The sequence below is a fragment of the Nesoenas mayeri genome (genome assembly GCF_963082525.1).
Source record: "Nesoenas mayeri genome assembly, chromosome: 3".
Lineage (NCBI taxonomy): Eukaryota > Metazoa > Chordata > Aves > Columbiformes > Columbidae > Nesoenas > Nesoenas mayeri.
Window position 1 is genome coordinate 85,198,753 of NC_137544.1, and position 13,591 is coordinate 85,212,343.

Here is a 13,591-nt window from a genome sequence, read left to right on the forward strand (position 1 = left end):
AGTTTAATTTCTACCTCATGTCAGTTGATCTTCAGATAATGTTCATGTGTTATTTGCTTTCTTAGTATTCATAAAATGAAGTTTACTAGTGTTGCAACTCTTAGTGTTTGGTACTGATACTCCTTTAATTTCTGGATAATTTCAGAAGTCTGTTTGACGGTTGTTTGTAAATGCTGCAGGTTTTTGTAACAGTAATCTATAGTAATCCTCCTCTTGGTACGCAGTTTTAATAAAGTTTGGGGGAATCAAAATATGGTAAAAACTGAATGACCAGAGAGGTACCAGATATTTCAGAAAAAGAGAAATTAAGCTGTAACATAGTGGTATTCTCACAGATTTTATCAGCTCTGCTCATAAATGGTGCCAGCGAACAGTTTATATCCTCTCCGGTCATGTTGCCAAATTGGAGAAAAAAAGAAAAAGAGAATACCAGACTTACGCATTCCTTTAATCTTCATGTTATTCTTAGGCACAGAGTGATGTTCCATTTAGGTGAATGCAGTGTGCTGGTTGACCTCCCTCTTATTGCCCATACAGCTCTTGCATTGTGCGTCGTGCCAAACAGGCAGTGGCGTTACATCAAACAAAAAGCAGACCCATAACTCATGGAACAGTTATGGCACAAATATGCTGCAATACACAGCCAATAAAGAAAAAGACAAAAAAAAAAAAAAAAAGAAATAACGTTTGAAGAGTATGTTTGCCTTGAAAACAGTAACTTTTATTTTCTGCTTGACTTGTATCCTTGAGGCATCTCTAGTGTAATTTGAAAATACCTACATAATAGCAGTCCAGCAAAACAAATACCATTTAATATAATGCTGTATCTATTACTTGAGATACAGGATCAGGCTTGCCTGCAGTTAAATAATAGAATTTTTTGCTGGGAACAGCACTCACGAGAGTGATAGAATTGAAATAGGACAAAATGTGGGGAAGACAACAAAAAATAAATCAAACTTCACTTCTTTCCCCCAAACTCAAAGGTTAGTAGATGAGAGATGAAAAGTGAGACTTTTAAATTAAAAGGTTAATAAAATTATTTTTAAGCCTGTTGACTGCAAGAGTGGCTGGGAGTTATTTTCAGTTTTGCAAGTGAGAGAAGGCGGAGCAAGAGGGAAGTTACAGCAAAAGGATGTCAGTTTTGTTGTTCCCACAACTTTTGCCCAGTGGTTTCAAAGTCAGGGATGGCTGAAGATGGGTAGGAGAATGAAAGAAACATGAAAGATTGACCAGAAATAATGACTGGTTAGTTGTCTTAGTTTTTAAATCGGATAAAGCTGTCTATGTTAAGGATCAAAGGAGTGAAGTCAATTAAAACAAGTGCAAAGCACACAGAATGGCTTAGGAAGTGTCTGGGCAGAGTGAAGCCTGAGCCCTGCCATTGAGCAGGCACAAAATGCAAGAAGAAGTCTTTTAAAGCAAGGAGCCAAAGAGGCAAAGGGTGTCGGGATGTCTGAAACTGTGAGAACTCCGTGTTGGAATCAGCAGGAGGGGTGTCCGAGATGGGCAACAGTAATAAAGGAATAGGAACATATAACTATATTCATTCATTTACTGGAAATTGCCATATAGTCCTGACATGGTGTAACTGTTTCTCCAGGGGCATTGAAATAATTTGCGCTAGCTGTTATTTTATTTTGAACTTTGGCACAGAATATATTTGCAACAAAGATGGAAGCCATCTTTTTTGTTCATGATACATAAAGCATCTTCAGGAACAAGTACAGGATGTGAGCTCAGCAGTCTCCAGACTGTATATCTGAACATTTCTTTTTATTTCTGTTTTATATTTGTGTTCTAAAAACTAGTTTCCATTAACAATACTCAGTCACTGGTTATTTTTCAAATTGGTTTATAAACTTGGTGGAAATTTAAAGGTCACACTGGGCTGTTAGGTCTTGGGATTTATCCTTTTTCTGTATTGTAGCTCTTAGTTTATTGTCTGTAGCAGGGTCAATAGAGTAAAGCTATCAGGAAAGAATCTGAAAAGACTTTTTTCATCCCCATGCTCGAGGAGTGTGTGCATGTGTTTGCATAATAGCAGAGACAGTTGGTATGAACTACACATTTTTTTACTGTTTATTCAGTGTGATTGAATAGCATTTAGCTTGGAACAGGAAAAGCTTTTATTAATTTTAGTATTACAAGTACATGAATAAATTATTATTTTTAAGGCCATTTGTGTTAGCCTATTCAAAAGTCATAATATGAGAAAAACATTTAATAAGATCTATTTCATGCCTTTTTGACATTGCCTTTTTGGGCTTACCCAGAAATAGCTTGAATATATTCATGAGCCAAGGTCTAGATGTTTCTTTCTATCCGAATTAACTATTGTTTGACTTTTCTGCAGTAGCTAGAGCAGTTAAGTTTGTTTCTCCCTTTGGTTTCTTTCAATTTCCTACTGCTGATTTTCTTCACTAGCACTCTCAATGTAGATGACACATTTAAGTTTTAAAAATGTTTTTCTATTGCTGATAAGGAATGTTCTGAACTACGCTTACCAAAGTAATTTACTATTAATGTGTTTTGTTTGTGTAAATGTATTAAATTTACTGTTAAATTCTTTTAGTTTATTGTACAACACCTTCCCCAATAACATGGATTTAGGAAGAAACACTCTCTTCCACATAATGAGTAGCTTTTTCTGGTTTGGTTATATAAACTCTGATTTTTGTTTAGAGAAAAGTGGACAGTATTTTTACAACTTTAAATGGAACATAGTAGAGATCTTGATAATGTGGTGAACTGAATATTTTTTTACCTGCAGATTTCTGAATCTTCAGTAAAAAGAAAAATATTCTTTTAAGATAAGACAGTAAATTGCCATTCCTGGGCCTCTGCTCCCAGTGTGCATGACTGGCAGTAATGTTCTTAATATAAGTCTACCTCATTTGTGATCAGACCGTGTGTAACTTCTAAAAAGGATAGTATTTTTTTTGGTCCTGTTTCATTCTTTTCAGTAAAGATGTGCCCGTTACTTCTGTTTACATATCTTTTTATTCTGCAACTTCTGATTTTTATTTTCTTTTCTTAAGCAAAGGTCTCTCTTTACTGTTCTCTTCTATGCTACTTTTTAGTATGGATTTGTTTTGCAGGGCAGTTGGCTGTTACATGTGAACTGAATATATTAATGAATTAATGAACTGATTAATTCAGAAACTTGTTACTTGGTTTGAGAGGTCTGACTTTCATGGCCTCTCTCTCATGAACTGTGATTTAACTGGTTTTCTAAAGAAAGCTTTAAACAAAGATGAGGAAGATCGATATGTATAATGGGAAGATGACTCTCAGATTGCAATTAACTTGACCCATGATGCTAAGGATTATACTCTGACACACTAGTATAAATCGTCAATACATTTTTGAACAACAAGAAATCTGATATAATTCTATTGGCCTTCTCTTTTTGCACTTTAAGTGAGATGTGCTTGCATTATTTTGAAAGGCCTAAAGGAGAAATCTCTAAAAATTAGTATTAATACCCCATTTGAAAATGGAAATTCTATTTTATTCCCCTCCATTAAGGGTAGGGGGTAGAATATAGAGTTCTGCTTCACTTTAAAGCACATAAATTAAATCTGATCTGAAAATGCAGGTTCAGACATCAGACTGTTGAAGTCCTTACACCATTGCTTTTTGATATGCAGCATAGAAGCTGAGGCTCTTCTGTAGTTGTGTATCTTCTATTTAGCCTTATCACATGCAGTGTGATGCCTTTACATACTCTACTTTTATATCTTCACAGAAAGATAAGAACACAAGAATAGAGCCTAACTTACTTTGCACCTTAATAAACTGATTTCTGTGTTTGACTGCAATCCTCTTGACCTGTAGAGTCCCTTAGTTTGTCTGATCTGTGACTATCATCTGCTGATACCTGTGCCTGAGCAGTTAAGGTTAATATTGTTAAAAAATGCGTGGTATGTGTTGATAATAATCTAGCTGATTGTCCATGCCATCATCTTCAAAGTGGACATACCTGAAGCTTGCATTAATGCTATCTATGCAGAAACGGTTCAGTCTTCTGAACAAAAATCAAAGACGACTGAAAAAAAGAAAGATGGGCTTAGTATTATATGAAGAAATAGAATGAATCGTTCATTCTCCTGGAATGCTTTGCTGCAATAGAGTGGATGTCTTGATTTTTGAGAAGGATAGGAAAAGTCCTATGAGTATTGTCCATGAGCTGCAAGAGTACTTTAAACACAGTGATGCTTAGTCCTGTGTGCAAGTATTTTTCATTGTCAATCATGTGTCAAGGATAATCTGTTAAAGGATACAAATTTCAGACACAAACTCAAGTGATTTTTCTAAACTCATGGAGGAAGCAGGCAACTTCTAAGAAACCGTGTGATACTGTCACATAAGAGTAGGAAAAATTTAGAAAAAATAGTAAGGTTTATGATGTTGAAGAGAATGATAAGACAGGCTTTGTTTCCTAGATTTGCTAGGCTTACTTTGTATACCTGAGGAAGACTAAAACTACCAAATACTAAGCTTCAAAATGGAAACTCTGATCTTCAGAAATTGAAAGTGTCTGGAATGTAGTGAAAAGGGAAAAAAAATTGTAAACAGGTTGAAGTTAAAAAGCGTAAATATCAAATCTTGCAATTTGCAACTATTCATTTGAAGTCCTAGACATGATAAAGTGACGCCTGGATGAGACATTAACTCACAGAGTGTCAGATCTGGACCAGTGAATGACTTCCCCAGATAGTCCCCAGGTCAAGACGTTGCCGTCTGCGCCATCCCACCCTGTCCCACTCGGGGTGGTGGGGGTAAGTGAGAACGTCACCCAGGTCAGGACTGCTCCATGGGCTAGCACTGAACCATGTCTCATCTTCAAATAGAAGGCATTATAAAACAGATAATGTTTAGCCTCTCACAGAATTGCACTGCTTGTTGTAAAGAGCAGTAACTTTTAGTCTGTGTGTACGACTCAATTAGTATATTGACCTACAGAGTAAAATTACTTATTTCTGTATGTGCTTTCTGTACTTAGATAAGCTGAAACACACTTTCGCCTTTTGTTTTTTAAACTACAGTGTACATAAAATAGTTTTATTATAAAATCTATGTGAACAATGTTAGCAAAAGCATTTTAGAAATGACAGTAGATATCAATGAGCATAGTGTGGTAGCTGTGAGATAATTGTTTTAAGAACAATTTGATTTCAAGCTGATGCAAGTGTTTAAGGAGCCCTGTCTTTTGGGATGATCCTTCCCTTGCATTTTTGTACATCTGAAAAATAACTGAACTTTAAACTTTTTAAGCTAATTGGAAAATAATCTTCAATTTAAATTCTGGTTTCAAATGTAGAATGTAATTTAGTTTTGCACAGTGCTTGGCTGTTCTTTTTAAATGATGACTTCAATAAATCTTAAGATTATTGCAATTAAAAAAAAACTGGAAATGAGCACCCTAATCCTGTCACTTTCTACAAAATATACAAATAATTTCACTGAATGAAATGAATAACATTGAAATATAACCATCTATGTGAGATCATAGTATAAATGGCTACAATTGTGGTAAGAAATATTTTAAGACCATTTCACTTCAAGTTTTACTTTGGTGCTAAAATTATATAGATTTGCAATTCTATAGTATATTTGTTTGATTCTTTACTGCAACCATGCAAATTTCTTTGCTAGAATAGCAAGCCTTATGTGACTTCCGAACCTGTTATGATCATCAAAAGCATGGGATGTAATGGAAGATAAATCTCTATTTTAATGTAAAACTTTGGTCACAGATGGGAGACTAAAGAAGCAAGTAATAAAAGAAAAGTATTTTAGAGAGCAAAAAGTTAAGGAGTAATCATGATGTTTGTGGTTTGGTTTTGTTTGTTTTCAATCGAGTTCACTCTTTTAAAGTTCTACACATTAATGGAAAGAAGCATCTCTTTTGATATTAAAAGGTCTGTGGTTACAGAGATTGAGAAGGAAAAATGTAGATGGACAGGAAGTCTTCTGTTCTCTATCCTATGTGCGGATTTTTTTCCTCAGTCTTTAACTAAAATTAAATAAAGTTTTCTAGAGCTTGAAGTCAGGCTTTCTAGATATTTACATAATTTATTTCTTCTCTGTCCCTTTAGATATTCTTTAACTTCCCATGTCTTGGCTTTGTTTTGAGGGGAACTGGTGTGCTTTTAATGGTGTAGTATTCAATAAAGGATCTGTCAGTTTCCCAATAAATGTTTTTCCCAATTTTAGTGAGTTACCTCCTTAGAGTGATATGTTTATCAGCAAACTCAGGAAAATTGTTTAACATCTGTTTGTTTGTTTGTTTGTTTTCCCCTCTTTGTCTTGAACTTCTTCATTTTAGCTTTTTTTTTCCCCCTGTATCTTGGGAAGGTGTAAAAAATTACTGTATCTGTATACGAAGGGAAATAGTACACTTGTGCCTAGAGTTTGAATGGTATCACCTGTCTTCTTGAAAACAGGCAAGCAAATATTGAGCATAGGATTCCCAGAAGGAGCATGTTTATGCTGCTGTGAAGAGATGCTGTCAGGGAGTGCTCAAGCCTCCTGCCTGGCTTCACCTGGAAGCTTTGGAAGCATTTGTGTTCTTGATTCTCTGTACTTTGTCTGCTGAAAAGTTCTCTGGTTTTCTCTGTTCCAAAATGTGTTACTGTGTGTCTGCTACTTTTTGTATGGGTCATTGGCATTCCACATGCTCTCTTTCAAGTAAGCTTTGGGACTGCTTCTTTAATGTTTTTGGAAATCTCTCTGTAGTTTTAATATGCAAGAGAGGAAGTCTACTGTTCTTCATCTGTTGTTGAAGGAAAAAAGTTATCAGTAATTTGTGTTAGAAAACATAGTAATTGAAACAAATTCCTACCCACTTCTCCAATTTCACAGTTTTAGAGGTTATTTTTTCTACTTTTTCACTTGAAAAAATAATTGATCATCAATAGTAGTCACAAGCACATACATCTAGATTATCTACTGTGGCTTGACAGTACCAAATGCAGAGATTTTGTCAGTCATATGGAGGGAACACATGCCAGGGATGGAGACCTGTACACCCCATGGACCCAATGAACCTAAGGGTGATGGTTAACCATAATGTTCTTTACTTGATCAGTCACTTCTTTAGGGGATGCTTTTGCTTTAAAGATCATTATATGTAGATATTTAAAGTGACCTGCTGACCTTTGACAAATTATTTTGGTCATCTAGGAAGAATAAGCATGGCTGTGAAATCTGTCGGTGTAAGAAATGCCCTGACCTGCCTTGTGGTAAAATCTGTCCGATGGGCTTCCAGCAGAACAATCATGGCTGCGTTATCTGCAAGTGCAGAGGTAGGTGCAAGTACATTATCACCTCTAACTACAGCTTGTTTTCAAAGCAGGTGGAAGCTAGAGCAAAATAAAAGGAATCATGTACAGACTATGTAAGAATTAAAATATGGTAAGTGGAGGGGAGTCAGTTCACCTTTGCTCAAAGGAGTGTATTGCTTTGCAGGTGTTTGTTATTATCTGTATTCATGTTGGCTTCAACAGAAGGGCACAGCTCTGCTTCCATCTCTAATTACAAAGTCACAAAAGTCTGTTACTATTAATACAAATTAGGTTAGGCTCTTAATAAGTAACTACTAGAAATAAGCTAGTTGAGGTTTTTGTTGTGTTGTTTGTTTGTTTTCTTAGCAGCAGTGTTTATTTTAGCTGCTTCATCATCATATTTTCTTTGCAAACTCCGGTCTTGGATTTGATAGATGCCCTGAACATCACCTAAAATTAGGGTGCTGTTTCTTGGACACTTTCAGCTGGTCTTGAGGAACAGTGAGTGGTGAGAACACTTACCCAGGAGAAAGGACTGGGTATTCTTAAGCTGAAGATTTCACATGTGCCACATCCCAGATTTGTAACCACCGCATTTGAGGTGGAGATTGAGATAAGATGTTCATTAGTTGTTTGCTTTAGTTTTGTGCTGCTTTTAAGCATGTATCTTTTAAGATATTTTCAGTTTTGTTTTGTATTAGTCTGGGTATCGGACTTCCTTCATTGCTTATCTGCACGTGTGGCATTTAATAACTTTTCATCTGTGCTCAGGCTCTCTCTGATCCTAACTGCTCTTTCATGCTTATTTTCTTTGATTCTTGCTTGTGTGTTTCGCTTTCTAGCTATAGGCATGTACATTTGAGTATTTTCCCATTCTTAAGTTTTTTAGCAGCCGTTTCTTTTGCATTTTAAAATGTGATAAAATATAATAAGAAAAGCTATTGGAATATGGGATTAGAAGAAACTGTATGAGTTCCTGAAGTCAATCTTCTGTGGTTGGAGGCCAACATGCAGTCATATATATCAGAAGGATCTGATAGGTATTTTCTCCACATGACATCACACCCTGCAGACAATTATAATAAAACTTTAAGTCTTCTACCAAAAAAAAAATAAAGTGTTACAAATGTACCTTGCAGATATGAGAAGTAGAGAGCAATTTCACTGAGGTAAGCTGCAATATATGACTTTTACTAGAAATAAAAAATTTTAAAAATTAATAAGAAAGGACAATTGCTGAATGAAGTCCCATAGAGGCAATTCTCATCACTTATCTTGTCATTTGTCTCCATGTTCACAATCAGCACACTTTTCCTGATTGTTGTGATGCTGTCATGGAATACAGACAAGGTGTTCTCTTAGGTGTGCCATACTTGCATCCCAGGCTATTCACAGATGGAACTCTTCAGTTACTAATTATGTGTATGCACATTTCTAAGTGCTTCCCTTAACAAGAATAGTCTTTTTAAAACCTACACAAATATTTAGAAAAAATAACTTGATCCCTCTCTAAATAGTATTTATTGTTATAATGATCACAAAGTTATCAAGCTGTGGGCATATCACTTCGACGTGATCATTAGCAACTTGTCCAAAATGACGAGTATGTTTTGGGGGAGCTGTGAGTCCTTGTTAAAATTTTGATCCCAAATCCCTAAGTAGGAGGAAGGGATGGGTAAATCCTCTGCTTGTGAATTAGCTCCACTTTCTAAATTGCTTCTGCCAGAAATAGCTTATGCTAGGATTAATAGAAGTAGAACCATAGAAGTACAGGGTTGGGGTAGTCCTCTGGAAAACTGAAAGTCCACTTCCCTACCCTTGCATGAAATTGAGGTTATCTGGATAATCCTTGACAGATGTTTGTCTAAGGTTTAATTTATTAAGAATCTCCACTCTCAGAAAAAAATGAAAAAAACCCAAGCAAACAAAAAAACAAAAAACCCACATAAACCTCGCCAATGTTTTTCTCTGGTGTGGTTGTGGTTACCAATATGTGACAATTTAAAATAAATTTTCTAAAATTTCTGTCTCCCACAATTTGAACCAGTTACTTCTTAACCTAAGCTCAGCAGGCATGTGGAACAGCTAAGCACCCTGAAGGAGCACCCTGAAGTTTCTTGTTTGTTTGTTTTTCTAAGTCAAATAAAGCCCATTCTTTGGTCTCTCATCAGTTCAAAAACTGGATATTGTACTTTAGCAGGAGCAAAAACTCCTAAGTAGTAGAAATAGCACAACTGCATTTAAATGTGCAGAGCTCCTGTACTTGTATCTTAGATTGAACTTCCCTTCTTGGCACTGGTGTCACGTTACTGACTCATTTTTACTTGTCAGTTTACTATAATCCCAGATGGTTTCAGCCATACTTCTAGGTATTCAGTTATTCCCATCTTGTATTTGGGCATTTGGTTACTTGTTTAAGCATTATGTTTTGTACTAATTTTAATTTAAAAACTGAAAAGTGAACATAATCTCAGTTTGTGAAGTTACTTTTGAATAGTTGCCCAGATGCTTGTTTGGTTTCTCTGAAATTTGGACTATACTTTAGAATATTCAGAAAAAAAAAAAAAAAAAGTTTTATTACATCAGATACTTTAAGGAAGGGGAAGGGTATTGCCAGCTAAGACTTTCATGTGTCAATAATCATTTTAATGTAGGACAGTATTCCAGTGATATTAATTCAAATAGGAATTAATATACAATCTGATAGTAAAGTATAAAAATGTAGTAAGCAAATGTAACTTTTTCTCATAGTGTTCCTGTTTGCTCAATGGGATGAAGTCCATTTTAAGGGTCTTTTACCCTTATACTTTTCCTTCTAATTCACAAAATGGTATACTAATGGAATTTCTGTGTATTGGGTTCTTATTCTGATAGCTCGCATCAAACTCACTTCATACCATCTGCTGGTGGGTCTTAGACCACCTTTGGTAGATCTGCCACAGCTGAGGAGGTGCTGACCTACATGTTAGTAAAAAAAAGCTTACTAGAATTACAGAAAAAAAAAAATTACTACCTTTCATAGTGCATCCTTTTTTAAACAGAAAATGAAATAAGCAACTTAGTAGAAACAACCTTATATGTATGTGTGTGTGTTAGCTGGACATTGTTGACATACCACTGAAAACAAGTAAATTCACTGACAAACTGATCCTAAATCCTTCATCATAATAATGAAGTGGTTGAGGGAGTGTTGGGCTCTAAATTCACTCTGCTGATTAACAAAGAATGTATTGAGGCTGAACCCTGCAGCACTTAAATACCTCTAAGATACAAATGAGACTTTATCCTCCCTAGAACTGCTGCTTGTGTGTTCTGGCTGAGTGCAAGTAATGCAGCAATCCAAGCTGCTGTATTCTAATCTCTGTAAAAGCTAGGAATGAGGTTTAAAATTGTCAGAGCAGTTACTATCCAAATATCTCATTTATCATAGTAATATAAACAAATAATTTCTCACAGGTGTTTTATGAAATATTTCCAGTATCTAGCATGACCCTGTTAGAACTTGCTTGTAATTTGTATTCATTCATGATATAAATAAGAGCATTCTTAGCTCTTGGAAATGCTTTTATATTCTACTTTCTATCAGATACATTCTAGATAATCTAATACGGTGTAATATTTAAATGTTTCATTTAAAATAAGCTTTGTGCTTTCTGCTATTTCCCTCAATTGTATTTCCCTTTTTTTTCAGATATTAGCCAGTACTGTATTTCTGTATGATTAGAAACATCGTAGGATTAACAGAAAAAAAGTTGTTATATTTTCCAAACAAATACATCCTACCATCCCCTTCATTGTACCTTTTAATTGTTTCATGGGTGTTCTTACTTTATTTCTAAGCATAAATGATAGAATCATTGTTGTTTATTTGATCTTATATTTATTTTAATAATAAATGCAATTCAGGCATGTAGTTGTTGTGGTTTGTTTGGGTTTTTTTTTCCCCTAAGCAACCCGTGCTTATCAGGATACTTCATTTTCCTTTGATTTTGTGCAGAGGCAACCGCTTCGCTTATGCCTCCCATCAAAACAGGCTCTTGCCTGTCAATGGATGGGCGCCGACATGAGAATGAGGAGAGCTGGCACGATGGCTGCAGAGAGTGTTACTGCCACAATGGACGGGAAATGTGTGCCCTGATCACCTGCCCAGTTCCTAATTGTGGTAACCCCACCATACATCCAGGGCAGTGCTGCCCGTCATGTCCAGGTAACGTTTTCTTCTGTATGCTTTGTAACTGGGTTTCAATTCACGTATGTTCTGTTTCCTGGTACATGAAAATAATCTCATGCGCTATTCAGCAGTAGATATGTATGAAGGTTTCTATGTCCAGATATAATATGATGAATGCCTTTCATTAAGATTTCGGGTGAAAAAATGGGAACTTAAATATTTAGGAGGGGCATGCATGTTGTGGGTCCTAACATGTCAATCTTTGACACATTGAAATCTTTAAACTAGAAGTTTCTAGTCTATATTAGCTATAATACCAAGTTTGTACTCATATACAGTTTTCTTACCTATAATAGCTAATAAGCTATTACTTTTTATCTTTTTTACCTTGAAGTGGAGTTTTACTAACATTTACCTCCTGATCTGTTTAACAACATCTCAAGGGAGTGCATGTTTAAACAGATGTCTTAATTAAGTGAGCATTATGGTTCTGTGGTGTGAGGGAAGGTTCCTGTGCCACCAGCAGTAGAAGACTATTTTAATGCTTTAGGTGGGAAGGCCAAATACAATTAATGTTGCATTCCAATACAATTTTAATAATAAGTGTTAATATGAAAAACACCTATGAAAGATGTTAGAGTGTGGATAGAGTATAAGATCAGTGCACTCTGAGCTGGAGACACTAAGGAGGGTACTCCCACCAGATATGCACACTCAGTACAGTTCTCTCCGCTAAGAAACCTCAGTGTGGAGAAAAAAAAAAAAAAGATTCAGTTCTGAGTATTGTTCCAGGAACAGCAGCTAAACAGTAAATAATACAGAATATTGTGTTCCTAAAGTCATATCACTGAACAGATGTGTTATTTTCCACTTGCACTAGCTGGAATTCAGGGCTGCACAGAGCTGTTGAGTACATGCAGTAGCCATTCACCTTTTCACAATGATTTGTGAATTATTGTAGGGGATGGTATACTTCATATGGATGGGGGCAGGTTAGCATGTCAGTCTTACATTAGATAAACATTCAAGATTCAAAATTTAAAATGTAGGGCCATTGTTCCAGTAATTCTGTTGTTAGATCCTCAAGACTCCTTCGTGATTTCACTCTGCTGTCAGCATTCTTGTGTGTATTGATTTACCTAACATATACAGAACACCTCAGAGCATTCAAATAATTTTTGTCTTTCAGCAGCACCAGTGGCTAATTACTTTGTGTACAGAGAATGAGTGTGGGTACATAATTTCATAAGCCTAATGTTCAGTTAGTGGAAGAAAGGTCAGTATGAGATTAGCAGTACCTATCTTCACACGCTGGACATTTCTTGTGGGTGACATCAGTGTTTGATTCTGAGCACCAGCAATGTTGGTCTCTTGTATAAGCAGTTGTTTACCCAGTAGTGTCTGTTCCTTTGAGATACAGTCTCTGCATGGGTTTCTCTGTTTGACGTCCTTTTCTGCTTCAAAGGTACCAGTCACCTAGCTTCTGTGTTAGCAAAATCATACTTGGTCTCAACTCTTACAATGCTAGGGCAGACAGAGCATTTTTTTAAAGTGATTGCATATGTAAGTGTATGAATTCATATGGCCAAATTAGTCCCAGTGTGGTTTTGCTTCCCCCACTGAGGTTTTATATTTGTTAGAAATGTACTTCTAATTTTATTGTGCAATTTATTCATTCCCTGCTGATGTTGTTCAATAAATATCGTGGCTTTTAGAGAACAGGAATGCACTTTGGAACTGTGAGACTGTGAGCACGTCACTTAAATGTGTCTGGCATAAGGATATTGAAATAATTAGCAATCCTGATGTACTGAGTTTTGAATTGCACTGTTAACCTATCAACAAGGAAGTGGCAGCTCTCACGGGTGATTTTTCAGACTGAAAAAAACAGTGGTTACATTCAATTCCATATTTAGTTGTTTGTCAACAGAGCAAGATGTACCTTGACAGCTACAACATTCATTATAACCATGTTTCTCTATATTAAGAGGTTTAAGTGAATTGTCGCAATGCCTGTGAAAAGCTCTAGGTTTCCTGTAACATTTAGAAAGCCATTAACTGCTAGTGTTTTGCAGAACCACACTATCCAGAAAGTATGTATTTGTCTGGCTGGTTGCTGCAGGAATAT

The 13,591-nt window shown here is 35.8% G+C and overlaps 1 protein-coding gene across 3 annotated transcripts in view; it reads left to right on the plus strand.

Moving 5' to 3' along the window:
- CRIM1 (cysteine rich transmembrane BMP regulator 1) overlaps positions 1-13,591 on the plus strand; it is a 189,354-nt gene that overhangs the window by 158,406 nt on the left and 17,357 nt on the right. For all 3 annotated transcript variants that reach the window (XM_080341203.1, XM_080341204.1, XM_080341205.1), the window contains 2 exons: positions 7,192-7,313; positions 11,290-11,499. In XM_080341203.1, coding sequence (XP_080197329.1) covers positions 7,192-7,313; positions 11,290-11,499 — 332 coding nt within the window. The remainder of the gene's footprint in view (positions 1-7,191; positions 7,314-11,289; positions 11,500-13,591) is intronic.